Raw genomic sequence first — 19,440 nt, 5'->3', positions numbered from 1 at the left:
AGGTGGTGCTGGTCGTGATATTGCCTTTCTGATCTACTGCAGCCATGACCCAGTTAAGTTACGCTGTAGAAGGGTGGTGAGGATTTGATCTAATGCATGGATCAAGTATTTTTACTTCATAACTGCAATAGAAGGGATGGAAAAACAATTCATTGAAACCTGCCTCAACAATATTTTGCTCTTACTAAAGCCTCCCTATGAGTATATTCTCCATCATTTGCCCTCTCCAAACTGATGTAGGCATGGTCTTTGCCTGATCATGAGAATGCATTTTGTTGCATATTATCTACTTTCAAGCCTCTTACCTTGATCTACCCCTCTTTTCTCTCCTTTTAAATCCTTATTCTTTACAATCCATCTCCTATAAATCCCAAACAAAGTATCTCCCCAAAATATCCTATCTCATTGTCTGCAGTTAAAAAGTTGCCCCATCCTCCATAAATATTCCGCCCCCCCCCCCCCCCGACCGCCACTTTAATGTTTCCTATCTCTCTTATGTATCAACCCTATATACTGTCAGCCATGCACTCATACGTGATCTCTCCATTGCACAATCTGATGAGAGACAAGACCATTTCCTCTAAATGCTCATCACCCACAACCCCAGGCCACTTCCTTGGGTGTCAATAAATAAAAATGTTTTTCTCCCTGCTCACTCTCAATTATATGCTCGAAACATTATTTGCCTTGCATTTGACTCACCATCGTAGCTTTGCATCTGTTGAAAACCTTTACTCTGAAGATGGATCACTGGACCTGAAACGTTAACTGTGCTTTTCCTCACAGGTGCTGCCATCTGTGGAGGAAAAGCACAGTTCTCCGAACAATTTCTGTTTTTGTTTCTGACTTCATTGATGTTGGTTCTGGTCTGACCCCAAGGAAACTTGAGCATATCTGCTTCATTCATTACCACATCAAGTGATGTCTCGCTCTGCTTTTCAAAAAATTTGCTTGTCCCTGTCCTCTCAACACATGCTTTTTTCTCTTCTTCCCCTCCACCCTTATCTCCAATATGTGAGAGTAAACCATGAACTTTACCTTTATCAGATCTTCTGATGATAGGTCACAATCTAAAACATTTATTCTGTTCTCTCTCCATCAGCACTAAGACCTACTGAGTATATCCCATATTTTCTGTCTTTATTGATACACCAGAGACTCTCAGCTATATCCTCTGTTGTCTGATTTCTAAGCTGAAAAATGTGTTGCTGGAAAAGCGCAGCAGGTCAGTCCAGCATCCAAGGAGCAGGAGAATCGATGTTTCGGGCATGAGCCCTTCTTCAGAATGAGCTCATTCTCCTGCTCCTTTGCTGCCTGACCTGCTGCACTTTTCCAGCAATGATCTCCAGCGTCTGCAGTCCTCATTTTCTCCTGTCTGATTTCTAACCCCCATAATCTACAAAAGTACTAAGATGGAATAAATTATTGTCAGGTTGTGTTGAATAAATGCAGCTTTTTGAGGAAATATGTGACAACTCACAAAGTTCCTGGGACTTGATGAGCACATCATTTAGAATGGAGTGGTGCGTGGGGTTTTGTGTGACATTCAAAGATGCTGGGAGGCTTCATATGGACTTCAAGCTTGTTTATTCCCACTGAAGGTATTTCTGGTCTTTTGTTTGTGTGTCTGTGTATTCAATAACTTAACCCAAAGGCAAAACTTAGAGGGAATTTGCAGAAAAGAATATGCAAGCCAGTTGTGCACCAAATGTTCAATACAAGAAAAACTTGCCATTGAGGATTTGTGAACAACCACCTCTTACACCATAGCATAAGGCTTCAAGCACAGTTTTGTTGTTGATGATAGTGAATACTTGTTTCATTATGACAGTAGCTGTTGGACTGGATGTCTAGGAAACATGCTCACAATATTGAGTAGAGGAATGAAAGAAGAGATAAGTGCAAGCTTAGAAAGAAATGTTTCCAGCCCCAGTCATAGGAAAGTATCGTAGCTGGAATAAGAAAATGTCTCCTTTTACTTGTATGAAGTTGGCATAGTCCCAGAGGATTGTAGGCGACTAGAGATGGCTGGTGGTGGGTTTATTCTGAGGGTCACCATACCTCAGAAAGGGGCGAGATTGAGAAAACACGGCCTTTGTGGTGATCTCAGTTGGTACAGGATATGAACTGGTTCCATCACTCTGCAGAGCAAAGCAGCTGTCCAGTTAAATAAGACCATAAGACATAGGAGCGGAAGCAAGGCCATTTGGCCCATCGAGTCCACTCCGCCATTCAATCATGGCTGATGGGCATTTCAACTCCACTTACCCGCATTCTCCCCGTAGCCCTTAATTCCTTGTGACATCAAATGAAGCCAACCTCTCTGTATATTCTGAAGTGGGTCAATGGATCTGAAATGTTAACTCTGCTTTCTCTCCACAGATGCTGCCAAACCTACTGAGTTCTCCCAGCAATTTTAGTTTTTGTTTCTGATTGACAACATCTGCAGTTCTTTTTTTTTATTTCTGAGTACATTGTTCATCAGAAATGAAGATGCAAGTCTAAAATGTTCTATTGCATCACTTTGTCAACTATTTCAGAGCTGTATAGATTCCCTTTCAGAGGAAAGACTCATGATTTATGTGACCAAGCTTTTTTTTGAAATCGAGATTCGTGTGGATATCCTTGACACACACATCCAATTTGGTTCAAAGGTCTGAATTTTGAAAGCAAAATAAATGACTTTATAACTCGAAGCACCATTTTCAAAAAGAGTTTTGAGAAATGACAGGTGGACAGGAATGTGAGTCAGTATTTTCACTGTTGCTTTACTGGACAAAGAAAAACCATCTCTTTGTGCACCAGTATGTTTAAGTGTTGTGGATGCAGGGAAGAATCAGAACCAGATACTCATGTTTGATCATCTTCAGTTGTTTTGACTGTACAAGTCTTTCAATGTGACAGGCAAATTATCCTTCATACACTTCACTTCTCCCTGTACCTCATACTCTTCCTATTATTGTCATCCCTGCAGTGTGGATATACCACTTAAAGTTCTCCAATCCTGATCAGAAAAGATTTACAAGGATGTTGCCAGGGTTGGAGGATTTGAGCTAGAGGGAGAGGCTAAATAGGCTGGGGCTGTTTGCCCTGGAGCATTGGAGGCTGAGGGGTGACCTTCTAGAGGTTTACAAAATTATGAGGGGCATGGATAGGGTAAATAGGCAAAGTCTTTTCCCTGGGGTGAGGGAATAGGTTTATGGTGAGAGGGGAAAGTTATAAAAGTGACCTATGGGGCAACTTTTTCACGCAGAGGGTGGTACGTGTATGGAATGAGCTGCCAGAGGCATTTGGCTGGGTACATGAATATGAAGGGTTTGGAGGGATATGGGGCTGGGTGCTGATAGGTGGGGTTGGGTTGGGATATCTGGTCGGCATGGATAGGTTGGACCAAAGAGTCTGTTTCCATGTTGTACATCTCTATGACTCTAAGTTACTTCAAACCCATACAATAGCATGAATGTTACATTTTTTCCATCGCATGGGTGCGAAGTAACTTAGAGCTCAAGTTACATTTTTGTTTTGGAGAGATTCTTGCTGTGAAGCCCAGTTGACAATTCCTCTCTCTCACAACTCTTTGAGGATGTGACAAAACACATGGATGGAGGTAGAGCAGTGGATGGGGTGTACATGGATTTTAGCAAGGCATTTGATAGGCCATGGTCGGCTCATTCTTAAAGTAAGGAAGTGATGGGATACAGGGAAATTTGACTGTCTGGATACAAAATTGGCTGGTCCACAGAAGACAGAGGGTGGTAGTAGATGGAAAGGATTCAGCCTCGAGCTTGGTGACAAGTGGTGTTCCGCAGGGATCTGTTCTGGCACCTCTGCTCTTCGTGATTTTTATAAATGACTTGGATGAGGAAATGGAAGAGTGGGTTAGTAAGTTTACCAATGATACAAAGATTGGTGGAGTTGTGACTAGTGTTGTAGGTTGCAACAGGACATCGACAGGATGGAGAGCTGGGCTGAGAATTGGCAGGTGGAGTTCATAGAACATAGAAGAATACAGCGCAGTACAGGCCCTTTGGCCCTCGATGTTGCGCCGATCCAAGCCCACCTAACCTATACTAACCCACTATCCTCCATATACCTATCCAATGCAAACCTGGAAAAGTGTGAAGTGATTCATTTTGGAAGGTTGAATTTGAGGGCAGAATACAGGGTTAAATGCAGGATTACTGGCAGTGTGGAGGAATAGAGGGATCTTGGGGTCCATGTCGATAGATCCCACAAAGTTGCCACCCAAGTTGAGAGGGTTGTTAAGAAGGCATGTGGTGTGTCGGCTTTCAATGGTGGGGGATTGAGTTTAAAAGCTGCGAGGTGATGCTGCAGCTCTATATAGCCCTGGTTTTGTTCTGGTCATCTCATTATAGGAAGGATGTGGAAGCTGTAGAGAAGATGCAGAGGAGATTCACCAGGATGCTGCCTAGATTGGAAGCCTTGTGAAGAAAGTTTGAGGGAGCTCGGGCTTTTCTCCTCAGAGAAACACAAACAGAATATTACCTGTGCGCTCCATCAATCAGGGGTTTGCACAATAATGTTATGAACTCTCGTTACATTTGGTATCCCTTATCCCCTCGTAACTAGCCTTTTGCGGCTCCTGAACTCTCAAGTATCAGGCAATGGTCATCTCCAACAAGAGGCAATCTAGCCAGCACCCCATGACATTCAATGGTGTTATCATCACTGAATACTCTACTATCAACAGCCGTCTATAAATGGGGGTTACCATTGACCAGAAGCTGAACTGAACTGGCTATATAAGTTCTGTGGTTACAGGAGCAGCTCAAGGGCTAGGAATCCTATGGCAAGTAACTCTCCTCCTGTCTCCCCAAAGCCTGTCCACCATCTACGAGGCATAAGTCAGGAGTATGGTGGAATACTGCGCACTTGCTCAAATGAGTACAACTCCAACAACACTTGGGAAGCATGACACAGTACCCTGCTTGATTGGTACCACAGCGGCAAACATGCTGATTCAGACCATCCTTAAACCATGGATGGTCTGTATCAGCAAACATAAATGTACCAAAAACACAGTGCAAACATTCACCAAATCTACTAAAGGCAACTCTTTCCAAATGCAAACCTATTACCAAATGGAAACACAAGGGCAGTATATATACATGGGCGCACCACCATCTGCAAGTTCCCCTCCAAGCTGCACACCATCCTGCCTTGGAAATATGAGGCTGTCCCTTCAGTGTCGCTGGGTCAAATATTGGAAACCATTCGCTGATGGCACAGTGGGTGTATGTACACCCCATCCTCAAGGGCAATTAAGGATGTGCAATAAGTACTGATCCAGCTGGTGAGTTTTTTCTTAAAAAAGAGCACAAAGTACATGTGTGTTCCAGAATGTAGAAATTGTGCCAGACGAAACATACCTCTAGGAAGTGGTAAATGGTGATCACATCACCTGAACATTAATTGAGTGGAGCGCCTGATGAATTACACAATGCTGTGATACAGCCCTTTCAGATCCCTGTGTGTGACACCCTGATCTTGTGGGAAGCTGGCCACATTCCTGAATTTGGTTGTCCAGCTGCAGTACTGATCTTTTAATTGGGATGTGCAAGGAACCAGTGTGATCTTACATAGATGCCATTGTTCACTGTCCTGGCAGGAGACTGGAAGAACGCAGCAGGCCAGGCATCATCAGGAGGTGGAGAAGTCGATATTTCAGGTGGAACCCTTCTTCAGGACTGGGGGTGGGTGTAGGGGGAGGTGCAGATAAAGGGGGTGGCAGGGGCAAGGTGGTGAAGTGGGGATAGATGGAGGCAGATAGAGGGTACAAGCTGGTTGGTCAATGGGAGGAATGAATCCAGTCGGTGGCTGGGAAGTGAGTGGGGGGGATGGGAAGGGAGGTTTTTGAAATTGGAGAACTCCATGTTGAGTCCTTCAGGCTTTCGGCTGCCCAGGCGAAAAATGTATCGTTCCTCCAATGTGCAGTTTGGTTCATTGCAGCAATGGAGGAGGTCAAGAATGGTCATGTTGAAAAAGCGTGGGGAGGGGAAGATGTTTTTGGTGATGGGATTTACTTGGAGTTGGCACAAGTCCCCACCTCTCTCTGCCTTCTGCAAGGACTGTTCCCTTCAACAGTCCTTGGTTTACGCCACTCTCCCCACCAACGCCCCCGAACCCCCAGGTACCTTCCCCTGCAATCGAGAAATTATGCAAAACCTGCCAGTACACCACTCTCCGTACTTCCATCCAGGACCCCAAAGAATCCTTCCAGGTGAGCCAGAGGTTCACCTGTCTCTCTTCCAACCTAGTTTACTGCATAAGGTGCTCCCAACGTGGTCTTCTCTACATTGGGGTGACCAAACGTAAACTTAGGGAAAGATTCGCCAAGCATTGCAGCCAGGCCCATAGGGTCCAAACAGATTTCCCAGTCACCCACCTGTTTTAGTTGCTGTTCCCACTCCCTTTCCAACATGACCAACATCCAACATCTTTGGCCTCCTCCATTGGCACAACAAATCAAACTGCAAATTGGAGGAACAACATTTCAGCTTTAGCCCGGGCAGCCTACAGCCTGGAGGGCTCAAAGTTGAGTTCTCCAATTTCAAATAACCTCCCTTCCCAGCCCCTCCCCCACCCCATCCCTTCCACCCCTCCGAGCATCGACTGCATTCATTCTTCCATTGATCAACCAGGTTGGACCCTCTGCCTGTCTTCACCTATCCCCACTTCACCCTGCCTCACCACCACCCTTTTAACTACAGCTCCCCCTACGCCCACTCCTAGTCCTGAAGAAGGCTTACCCCCAAAACATCATATTCTCCACCTCCTAATGCTGCCTATTTTGCTATGTTCTTCCAGCCTCCTGCCTGTTACTTTGGCTTCCAGCATCTGCAGACTTTTTGTCTCTAACCATTGTTCACTGCCCTGTCAATGGATGTGTGTCTGAGGGATTCCACAGAGGTCACATTGTTCCCTGGAAGGCGCCAGTTGCATAAAAGTTCAAAGCCTTCACAGTCAATTGGAGAGGATAGCCTCCCACTTCTGTAGCCCTCCTATCCAATTCCAGTGTCCTTGAATATATACAGCCTGTGCCTCACCCATGAAATGGAGTCAGGGTCAAACCTCCCTCTGTCTGAGTTGGTGCTCCTCATGCTCTGCCATGACCTGCTGCTGCTGGGTTTGCCATCAGCCCTGCTCTCCTGCAGCCACATCCCACCAGCTACGGTAGAAGTGACTTACATTGGGAACGCAAGGGGTGAAAGAGATTCTTGGGTCTCGCAGGAGTCATTAGGGCTGTACTCTGTAGATGTGGCTGAATACACTCCTTCACACAGTGAGGCATGCTGCACCCTGATGACAAGGACTATGTCTCCACCCTTCATTCAACTTCAACCTCAGTGTGTGCAACACCTTGGTGAAGGTGCTGTGCCAACTGAAGAACCAGCACATTACATTGAAAGTGAGTGTCTGCTGTACACCAACACACTTTCTGTCCCAGACCCACATAAATCATTCGACATTTCACTGCATTCAGTTCAGACTATTGATACATTTACAAAACAGCTGAAGCGATAGTCTATGCCTCCCAGAGCACTCTTGAAAATTGCCGAATTAGTGGTGCACCTTTGGCCTTTTGTTAATCCATTGTTGATAAACGTCAGCATCACTGAGGTGCCAGGCTCAATTTTCAAGCACCAATGGCATGATGCAGATCACCTCTGACCAATATTTGATCGCCTAAGCACATCCACTCTGCATACATACAAATGGACAATGAAATGATTGCAGATTGAATGTAGCTGTAATTTGCAAATTCCTGATTCATGTATTTGCCCCTTCACTGCTCTATCATCTAGCAAACGTGGACATTGTTCTTTTGACAATCAAAGTGACACAAACTTCAGGTTTCTTGCCTTGTTTCATGTCGGAGTGTGGCAAAAGGTGGTAGGGAGCCCAGTTTACAGAGAACACCATCAGCAACAGACTCAGTCTGCTCACCAGATAATGCTCTCACCTTGCCCAAAGCCTCCATATCACTTGATGTCTTGCACCTTTCCACCATCTCCTCAGTGTGGAGACCCACCACATTGAACTTCTCTGCCAACTGTCATCCCTCCTCAACCCTGAAATTGTACCTTGAAGGAGACCACTCTCCTCCTCCTCTGCACTCTTCTGTCTCTGGAGGCCAAAGTGCTGGTCAGTTAAACAAACACCCTTCCATAACCTACCATTTCCTCTGGTTCTGTTCTATATATTGTCCCATGTGCCTTGAGATCTCTCCCCAACCCCTAATGTCCCCACCCCACCATTGCCATCCTTGTCCCCTGTATAAATATCTATTCGTTCTCACCTTTGCTGTTCCATGCTGCACCCTCCTGAACTATTGGCAGACCTCCTCTCGGACTGTTTCCACAAGATATCTGACCGACTTTGACAAGCAGCTCCCACAGCCTACTGTCTTTGCAGCTCCTGATTGACAGTATGGGATTCCCAAGACACTGAAACTGGCCCCACAGGGCTGATTGGGGCCCACTCTCTGGATAGTCGTCAGACATGTCCCCTGACTGTGAGTGGCCCATGTAGGTGCAGATCAGCACCTTAGAAATGTGAATTGATGTGAGGAAAAAAACTCTGCTGACAGTGGCAGGTGCAGTAAATGGAAGTAACTGTCGCAGGAAGTGGACTTTGACACTGCGGTGAACAGGAAGCAACATTGTGTGGCGAACATGGAAGAATTAAGTGGATTTCTAGGTTTGGTTTTACACTGACCAAGACAGAAGTAACAGACACAGGAATGAAAAGCATGATGGAGACAAGATAATTATTAACCAATCTGGATTATTAAATACACTAGATAAGTTGCATGTCTGGCAGCATCCGAGGAGAGAAATCAGAGTTAACATTTCGGGATGAGTTACTCTTCCTCAGAACTGGCTCAACTTATGAGGAAGAGTAATTGGACTTGAAACGTTAACTCTGATTTCGCTCCACACATGCTGCCAGACCTGCTCAGCTTTTCCACAATTTCTGTTTTGTTTATGATTTACAGCATCTGCAGTTCTTTCATTTATTTTTAGATATGGTGTATGTCTGTACTGACCTTCTTTATGCTTGAGAGACTTCCTATTCCAGGGAAGTTTGATCTTTGGCTCTTAATTTTCCAATGGAGAAAAATGACAGAACATTGATGGAGACATCTTGACTTTAAGAAGACACACTTTGCAAATAGAAAAGTACAACATTACTTTTCATCGAACCATGAATATCAATGTCAATGAAGGCTTGAAAAGATGGCAAGGAAAGTTAGAGTTTTTGCTGTGTTAAACTTCCAAGAGGACATTTAAGGACTGCTCAGTGCAACAGAGGAAGCTGACCTTTAGTGGCTGCTACCAGTAGTTTACTAAAGCGCATGGAGAATTGAGGAATCCAAGTCTATCATCAGAGGATACTCCATAATGGAATGTAGACCCTACCACGTTCCAAGAAATAATCTTTTTGACGATAGTGTGCTTGAGAATGTGTGAAGTTCATAAAAGCATACATATTTTTCTGGTTGTAACTTGCACAGGGGACCTAGCCACAATAGTTTGCAATTAGAAGCACCTTTCACATTTTGACAATTGGTGTTGATGCATTGCTGTTCTAGAGACATAGAGATGTACAGCATGGAAACAGACCCTTCGGTCCAACCCGTCCATGCCAACCAGATATCCCAACCCAATCTAGTCCCACCTGCCAGCACCCGGCCTACATCCCTCCAAACCCTTCCTATTCATATACCCATCCAAATACCTCTTAATGTTGCAATTGTACCAGCCTCCACCACTTCCCCTGGCAGCTCATTCCATACCACCCTCTGCGTGAAAAAGTTGCCCCTTAGGTCTCTTTTATATCTTTCCCCTCTCAACCCCGGCAACATCCTTGTAAATCTTTTCTGAACCCTTTCAGGTTTCACAACATCTTTCCGATAGGAAGGAGACCAGAATTGCACACAGTATTCCAACAGTGGCCTAATCAATGTCCTGTACAACTGCAACATGACCTCCCAACTCCTGTACTCACTACTCTGACCAATAAAGGAGAGCATACCAAATGCCGCTTTCACTATTCTATCTACCTGCGACTCCACTTTCAAGGAGCTATGAACCTTGGTCTCTTTGTTCAGCAACACTCCCTCGGACCTTACCATTAAGTGTACAAGTCCTGCTAAGATTTGCTTTCCCAAAATGCAGCACCTCGCATTTATCTGAATTAAACTCCATCTGCCACTTCTCAGCCCATTGGCCCATCTGATCAAGATCCTGTTGTAATCTGAGGTAACCCTCTTTGCTGTCCACTGCACCTCCAATTTTGGTGTCATCTGCAAACTTACTAACTGTACCTTTTATGCTCACATCCAAATCATTTATGTAAATGACAAAACGTAGAGGACCCAGCACCGATCCTTGTGGCACTCCACTGGTCACAGGCCTCCAGTCTGAAAAACAACCCTCCACCACCATCCTCTGTCTTCTACCTTTGAGCCAGTTCTGCATCCAAATGGCTAGTTCTCCCTGTATTCCATGAGATCTAACCTTGCTAATCAGTCTCCCATGGGGAACCTTGTCGAATGCCTTACTGAAGTCCACATAGATCACATCTACTGCTCTGCCCTCATCAGTCATGTTTGTTGTTTCTTCAAAAAACTCAATCAAGTTTGTGAGACATGATTTCCAAGCCATGTTGACTATTCCTAATCAGTCCTTGCCTTTCCAAATACATGTACATGCTGTCCCTCAGGAATCCCTCCAACAACTTGCCCACCACCGAGGTCAGGCTCACCGATCTATAGTTCCCTGGCTTGTCCTTAGCGCCCTTAAATAGTGGCACCACGTTTGCCAACCTCCAGTCTTCTGGCACCTCACCCGTGACTATTGATGATACAAATATCTCAGCAAGAGGCCCAGCAATCACTTCTCTAGCTTCCCACAGAGTTCTTGGGTACACCTGATCAGGTCCTGGGGATTTATCCACCTTTACTCATTTCAAGACATCCAGCACTTCCTCCTCTGTAATCTGGACATTTTGCAAGATGTTACCATCTATTTCCCTACAGTCTATAATGTTCCGTATCCTTTTCCACAGTAAATACTAATGCAAAATACTCGTTTAGTATCTCCCCCATTTTCTGCGGCTCCACACCAAGGTCACTTTGCTGATCTTTGAGGGGCCCTATTCTCTCCCTAGTTACTCATTTAACCTTAAAACCCCTGTAGATTCTCCTTAATTCTATTTGCCAAAGCTATCTCATGTCCCCTTTTTGCCCTCCTGATTTCCCTCTTAAGTATACTCCTACTTTCTTTATACTCTTCCAAGGATTCACTCGATCTATCCTGTCTGTACCTGACATATGCTTCCTTCTTTTTCTTAGCCAAACACTCAATTTCTTTAGCTGAAAATGTGTTGCTGGAAAAGCGCAGCAGGTCAGGCACCATCCAGGGAACAGGAGAATCGACGTTTCGGGCATAAGCCCTTCTTCAGGAATGAGGAAAGTTTGTCCAGCAGGCTAAGATAAAAGGTAGGGAGGAGGGACTTGGGGGAGGGGCGTCGGAAATGCGATAGGTGGAAAGAGGTCAAGGTGAGGGTGATAGGTCAGACTGGGGTAGGGGCGGAGAGGTCAGGAAGAAGATTGCAGGTTAGGAAGGCGGTGCTGAGTTCGATGGATTTGACTGAGACAAGGTGGAGGGGGGGGAAATGAGGAAACTGGTGAAATCCGAGTTCATCCCTTGTGGTTGGAGGGTTCCTAGGCGGAAGATGAGGCGCTCTTCCTCCAACCGTCGTGTTGTTGTACTCAATTTCTTCAGTCATCCAGCATTCCCTATACCTACCAGCCTTCCCTTTCACCCTGACAGGAATATACTTTCTCTGCATTCTCGTTATCTCATTTCTGAAGGCTTCCCATTTTCCAGCCGTCCCTTTACCTGCGAACATCTGCCCTCAATCAGCTTTCGAAAGTTCTTGCCTAATACCATCAAAATTGGCCTTTCTCCAATTTAGAACTTCAACTTTTAGATCTGGTCTATCCTTTTCCATCACTATTTAAAAACTAATAGAATTATGGTCGCTGGCCCCAAAGTGCTCCCCCACTGACACCTCAGTCACCTGCCCTGCCTTATTTCCCAAGTGTAGATCAAGTCTTGCACCTTCTCTAGTAGGTACATCTTGTTTGAGCATTTGAGGTCTAAAGTAAATGAGCTATGTATAACTTTGAGTTGAAGTTATATTTTTTATTTTGTGTCTTCAGGTAGAGTTAGTTTAATGTCTCTTATTGGGAACATGTTTTTTTTTATATAAAGGATGTAGGAACTGAGGGTTTAGAAATCCATAATATGATTGTACAGAGTTGGCATGACTTCACAAAGTGGAAATAATGTGCGACAAATTTACTCGAATTCTTTGAGGAGATAACAAGCAGGCTAGATAAAGGAAAAGCAGTGCATCAAATAGATCTGGATTTTCAAATGATATTTCATAAGGTATCATATGCTACGACTTAATTAGCTAAGAGCTCATGGTGTTGGAGATATTATATTTGCATGGATAGAGAACTGGCTAACTAATAGAAGATGGAGAGTTGGGATACGAGGGAAATTTTCAGCATGGCGACCTGTATTTAGTGAAGTGCCCAGGGATCAGTGCTGCAGGCACAATTATTAATTTTATGTATGGACTATAGCCAGATTTGCAGATGATACAAAAATAGGTGGGAAGGCAAGCAGTCAAGATAACTTAGAGTCTGCAGAGTGATAATAGGTTAAATGAGTGGGCCAAAAATTTGCAGATGGAATATATTGTGAAAATATGAGGTTATGCACTTTGACAGAAAGAATAGAGGAGATTAATATTACTTAAATCACAAGAAGTTAGCATATAAGTCCAGCAGGTAATCGAGAAGGTAAATGGAATGTTGGTCTTTATTTCAAAGAGAATGGAGTACAATTTGAGTGGCCATTAATTTGTAAGTTGAAATGGTTTTAGCTTTGACAAGGGTAGCAATGCATTTGGAGAAATAAAAGTCAGTCTTGTCATGGTTGTATGAAGGGTTGTATGAAGTATAAAATTATTTTCAAATTCAGTTCAAGACTAGGAATTGTCAAATGACACTCTATGGGAGGATCAGGGGTGATACATGCTTGCTGTTTCTGACCTTAAACAGCACTGAAAAAGTATTTCATCTCTCGCATATCAATGTTGAGTCTTTAAGCTACATATTTCCAGAAGCTCAAAAAACCCAGTCAAAATTATAATTTTGGAATGAATTGACTAAACCTGCCTGACTCTGAAGAAGAGTCATATTGGACTCCAAATGTTAGTTCTGTTTCCCTTTTCACAGATGCTGCCAGAACTGCTAACTTTCTCCAGCACACTCTGTTTGTGACTAAACCTGCCTCCTGGCAGCAGGTTAGTTGCACATCCCTCTGCTGCCTCACGTACCCCTTCTCATCTCTGTTGCTTCAGTTAAAACCAGAAGTGGGATAGATAAGTTAGTGTTTGAGATTTTCTTTTAATTTTCACATTTCATCTGACCCCTAACTCACCTGTTTTATGGGTGGCCTCTGCCCTTTAATTCTTACCAGTTCAACATCCAGTGGTAAATGATCATTTACTATTTATTCTCTCTAATACAAAAGAACAATGAAAAATACAGCACAGGAACAGGGCTAGCGCTGACCCATTTTGCCCTTCGGTACAAAAACGGTCTTCACTTATAGGATCCGTATCCCTCCTATTCATGTATTTATCCAGATGTGTTTTGAATGCTGCAATTGTAGCTTCCTCCATCACTCCTCTGCCAGCAGATTCGAAGCACTTTCAATCCTTTGTGTGTACAAAACTGCCCCACACATCTGTGTAAAACTACAACCCCTCAACCCCAAAGTAATTGGACCTGTGTCCCCTAGTAATTGACCCTGTCCACCCTGGGGGAAAATTTCTCAGACTTTCCACTCTATCCATGCCATTCACAATCTTAAACTTCTATTTCGTCACCCTGAAACCTCCTGCGTTCCAATGAAAACAAGCCCAGTCTCCTCAGCCTTTCTTCTTAGCTAAAATCCCCCATACCTGGTAAAACTTTTCAATACACTTTCCAAAGTATTGCCATCCTTCTGGTAGTGTGGTGACCAGATCATGCACACAATATTCCAAATGTGGCCTAACTAAAGTTCAACAAAGCTGCAGCATGTCTTGTCTATCCTTACACTCAATGCCCCTTCCAATGAAGGCAAGCATGCCACAGGTCTATTTTACTACCTTGTCTACCTGCATTGCACCTTCAGAGATCTGTGGAGGTGCACAACCTGATCCCTCTGCATATCAATATGCCTAAAGGTTCTGCCATTCACTGTATAATTTCCACCTGTACTTGACCTTCCAAAAGGCATCACTTCACACTTATCAGGATTAAACTCTATCTGCATTTTTCTATATTCTGCTGTATCCTCTGATGATCCTCCTGACTATCTGCAACTTCACTAATCTTTGCATTTTCCTCAAACTTACTAACTAAACCAGCTACATTTTCCTCCAAATCATCTATGTAGGGCATGAACAGCAGAGGCCCCAGTCTGATCCCTGTGGAACACCACTAGTCACGGCCCTCTGTTCCGAAAAGCATCCTTCCACCATCTCCTATAACTAAGCCAGTTCTGTATCCATCTTGCCACCTCGCCCCTGTTACCAAGTGATTTCACCTTTTGTACCATTCTGTCATGAGGTACTTTGTCAAAGGCTTTACTAAAGTCCATGTAGAAAACATCAACCGCTTTTCCGTCATCGATCATCTTCATCATGTCCTCAAACATCTTGATCAATTTAGTGAAGCATGACTTCCCCTGCACAAAGCCATGTTGTCTATCACTAATAAATCTGTTTGCTTCTGAATGCATTTAGATCTTGTCCCTGAGAATCTTTTCCAATAATTTCCTTACCACTGACATGAGGTTCACAGGCCTGTAATTTCCTGGATTATCCCTGCTACACTTCCTACACAATGGGACAACATTGGCTATTCTCCAGTTCTCTGGGACCTCACCAGTGGCCAAAGAGGATCCAAAGATGGACACAAAAAAAGTCATAATTTTGGAAACCTCTGTTTGAATCTCCACTCACACTTCCGTGTTCTATTAAGGAATAAAGATGTCCAGTTCAAATAAATCCTCACTTTTTTTTTCATGGTTCAATTATCCTTAAGATTTTGACAAAGTGACACCTCTTCCAGACCAGCAGGTAAAAACCCCAGGAAAGTTCAAGAAAATAAAACATGCCCTTGAATATTTTTATTCTTTAATGGAATCTGGATGCCTTTGAGCAGTGGTGGTGATGAACTATTGTTGTCCAAGTGGTATTCATACACACATTGTGCAGTCATGAAGGGAGTTCCAGGGTTTTGATGCTGCAATTGTGCAGAAACAGCGATTATAGATCCAGTTCAGGTGGTCATCGGCTTGAAGGGCAATATGCAGATGTCTGTCCTCCCATGTGTCTGCTGTCCTTGTAGTTGCTAAATCTGTGGGCTTGGAAGGTGCTATAGAAGCAGCCTTGGATAATGTCTCTCTGGAAATATTGCTAGTCAGAAATGGAAAGGATAAGGGAAGTACAAAACTGTAGACTAACTATCATAGTTCATCACTGGTGTTGCCACAGTTTGATGTCTTGTCCCTGTTATCTTCCTTACACAGGAATATATCCAACAATATGAACATTAGACACAAGTTGTTATAAAAAATATTTTTTGTCAGGTACCTTCAGCTAGTTTTTAACAACAGTCATTTTCCTGGTCGCCTGAGACAAAACAGGAATTTGCATCCCTGTCTTAACCCAGCTTAGAAAAATTACCACTGGATGATGTACAGCATTCAGTTAGAGGAGCATGAATATATTCCCCATACTCTGTGGTAAATTAAGTTGTGTTGTGACCATTCAGAGGCTGTATTGTGTTGTTTAGGTTAAAAGAACTGAATGTGCCAGCTATGCATCTGCATCAAACGACCTAGATTCGGTTGCTGTTGATTTCTACTGCTTAAAGAGAGACAAGGGCAAAGAAAAATCCTTGAAGACTGTTGTGTGCTTGCCTTTTAGAATCTGAGCTATACACTTGGCGTAGGTTCATCACGGACTCCTTGCAACAGGTATTCAGCTGGCTCTGTGTTGTATCCTGAAACAGTTGGCCTTGGTCATTTCTAAATAGTTTCAAACCTCAGTGACTTGGGGACATACGGTTTTAATACCTGTTTATTTTCCTGACGTGCCATAATTCCTTTTATATCACTTCATTTGAGAACCAATTGAAATGGGCTGCTTTAGAAATAAAACCCATTGCTGTGTTTTAAAGAGAGCACAAATTGTGCAGAACTCTGTAGCTTGAAGTTGGATACATTTATTCTCCTTGAGCTGCAGTAAAACTCTGCATTTTTTCAGGCTGCTCTACTAAAGGTTCCTCTTCTATTGTATTTTTGTGAATGTTTATGTTACAATAAACGTCCAATGATTTTTGAGGATGACGTTTAGTAGCAATACCAAACCATGTGTGAAGTTTGTATGTTCTTCCCGTAGGATTTCTTGGGGAGCTCCTGTTTCCCCCCACAATCCAAAGATACATGCACACTCAGTGGATTGGCCATGCTGAATTGTCCCGCAGTATCTAGGGATGTGTAGCCATGGTAAATGCGGAGTTATGGGGATAAGGTAGGAGGCTGGGTGGGATGCTCTTCGGAGGGTTGGTGCACACTCAATGGGCCGAATGGCCTCTTTCAGCACTGTAGGGATTCTATGATTCTGTGAAAAGTAATTGAATTTGTACAATGTGGTGGTGGGGTGGGGGGTAATGCAGACACTTGTTCACTAAGCACGCCCATACCCCCATACTCTCCTCAGCCCCCTCAGAATTCCAAAGTGGATCGAGCTTCAGTATCTATTCCAGATGGGAAGGCTGGATACAGTATGAGTGGTAGAAAACTATATTCAGTTGATTTTAGACTTTATTATTCAATTACTTACGAATATTGAAATGAAGATTTGAAATAAAATATGCTAAACGCAGCTAGTAAGTCTTATGTTTCGAGGTAGTGCATTGGCAATTTTTTCTGCCTACCTGATCATTGCCTCTGCAAATAATTCCCCTGGCTGATGGGTCTCTCTCTATCCCCTACTCTGCTGCTGTTAACTATCCTTAGGACTGCCTGCTGAGCCTGAGGTAAAAATCAACGAGGTAAAACCCAGACCCACTTTGAAGCTGGTGTTTTGTGTATCAGGGATGTTGCATTTACTTAGTTTTGATACATACAAATGTCTCTTTACTATCTCTATGTATATGAAATAGCTTAAAATTGTACAATCATTTTCTGTGTCCAGCAATCGATCCTGCTTGACTGCTCTTTTGACGTCTAATTATCTTTACCTGCACGTAGGTAAGGATCGACTTTTCTCATGGTGAAGGGACCAAGGGACTGCTTTATGTTCAGAAGTTGGGTAGGGGGGCAAGAATTGTAAATTTGAATTCTTGGCATTTATTCCTACATACTTAATATGGATATATATGTAAGTCGAAATATTTAAAAAAGATAGTCAAGCCATATCAAATCAGTAAGATTTCCAAACTTTTGTTTTATATTTAATTACTGAGATGGATCCTTCCCTCCCATTTTCACAGAATGGCAGATTCCACATAGATAATTTACCTTTGGTGTTGCAATACCAAAATGTTCGAGCAGAATACAGAATAATGTGGGGAGCGATGACTGTGATCTCTGACAATCAACTCGCTGTACCTAGAGCACGTTGCAGAATCTTTGACATATAAAATCGCAGTAGGAACTGGACTGGAAGGGACAAAGTTTTTTTTCAGTCAGAGCACTATGTAAAAACTTGTTGTTTTAAGTTGGGCTGCAGTTTGTGGCAATCGTTTAAAAGGAGCAGCTTTCAGGTGATCTGAAAACCTGAGGGGTTATGCTTTCCCCCTTCTGATCCAGACTGCACATCTTGGCTTTGAACGTGGAAGATCTGTCCTTTTCACTGAAAATAATTTGAAGCGTTCGCTTTTCGATCATGTCTGACTCGAACCTTTGGTCAGTTCTCTCGAACATCTCTATGCCTCATTTTCTAAATAGAACCAGGTTACGACGGTCTAAAAGGTAATTTGAAACATTTGGTGTTGCTTGGACAAAAACTCTTGTTTGATGTTTGGAAGTTTACAGCTGTTCGGTATGTGTTTTCGGTAATGTAATGACCAGCTTTGTTTACCATGACGATTCCAGTGTAATGTGCGCAGCAGCTCCGCACAGTAACCTGGTAAATGAAGCTGGCAGTTCGAGAAGTGTGAATCAGTGTTGCTCATGTTGTCATCCACTATCAGCCACGGTATTCTGCATTGCCGACCTATCTCAACGGGCATCTTTGCATCACCCTCTCCAGAATTTGGTTTGAGTATATTGCACAATCTATTTATTCATTTCAACCTTCCCATTTGAGAAGGTAACAGCTTAACTGACATGTTCCACCTCGTCAAAACATTACAAGGACACTGTGGTGTAATATTCTATGAATAATAGGGTGTGCAGTAAAAAGGGCCAAGTCATAACATGGTTTTACACAGGATTGTAATGCAGAAATAGGCCATCTGCCTAACTTTGTTTCATCTCATTCCATCATAAAATGTCATGCCCCCCCCCCCAGTACTTATACAGCTTGCCTTGAAACATATCAATGTTGGTCATGTCAGCTGCTTCTCCATATGGTAGCGATATTTTCAACACTTCCTGGACCTTGGAATGTGCCAGTCGGCAACAATCGGCTGGGGCCAACTTCTTGTTCTGGAAGACCAACTGGTTTCAGGCAGACCAAAGATCATCTTTCATCAAGTTGCTGGTCCTCCAGGTGCACGCATTGTTTTTCTCTCTGTGCGTCCTGGGGAACAGACTGAGAGCACAGAGTCCCCGCGTCATGGAGCTGCTTCGGAAAAGCCTTGACAAAAACCACTGCAGCTCTCTCCAGACTTCCTTTGCAGAGGTGCATTTCAGAAGGAGATGTGTGGCAGTCTGTTCCACCCTTCCGCAGCCACTTTGAGGGCTGTGTGTGGTGCCACAGACAGACTGGGCATACAAAAAGGATCTCACGGATAATGCCCTTCTCACCACCAGCCAAGCAAAGTCCTAGTGCTTGTTGGAACGTTCTGGTGATGAGGCACTGTGCCAATGACTTTGGCAGTCTGCTCAGGGAACAATCCGACAGGATTCACCCTCTCCTAGGGTCAGAGGAAGCTAGGTGCTGACTACTTCCTGTTGGAATTGTGGTCAAAGGTGCAAATTTTCTTTCCAAATTTCTCCTGAAGGACAGGTGATACTGAAAGTCCAACTACTTGGAAAGTTCCATCGCAACAAGGCCAGTCCCATTTTCAGAGACATTGCCATGGAAACTGCAGTAATTAATGATGCT

At 43.6% G+C, this 19,440-nt stretch overlaps 1 protein-coding gene across 7 annotated transcripts in view; it reads left to right on the top strand.

Moving 5' to 3' along the window:
• The window catches only part of LOC122558001 (microtubule-associated serine/threonine-protein kinase 4-like), a 475,290-nt gene that overhangs the window by 238,792 nt on the left and 217,058 nt on the right, over positions 1–19,440 (top strand). For 3 of the 7 annotated variants that reach the window (XM_043706376.2, XM_088000655.1, XM_043706373.2), the window contains exon 1: positions 17,626–18,140. The exons of the other annotated variants lie outside the window; for them this stretch is intronic. In XM_043706376.2, the coding sequence (XP_043562311.2) occupies positions 18,055–18,140 (86 nt within the window). In that variant the 5' untranslated portion in view covers positions 17,626–18,054. Of the gene's footprint in view, positions 1–17,625; positions 18,141–19,440 lie in introns of those variants that run through there. 7 annotated transcript variants of the gene reach the window in all.

This window comes from Chiloscyllium plagiosum, unplaced genomic scaffold (assembly GCF_037043375.1).
Source record: "Chiloscyllium plagiosum isolate Xiang-an unplaced genomic scaffold, Cpla_swu_hap1 HiC_scaffold_2, whole genome shotgun sequence".
Taxonomy (NCBI): domain Eukaryota; kingdom Metazoa; phylum Chordata; class Chondrichthyes; order Orectolobiformes; family Hemiscylliidae; genus Chiloscyllium; species Chiloscyllium plagiosum.
The sequence above is the reverse complement of the archived record's forward strand: the minus strand, read 5'-3'. Positions and strand labels throughout refer to the sequence as shown.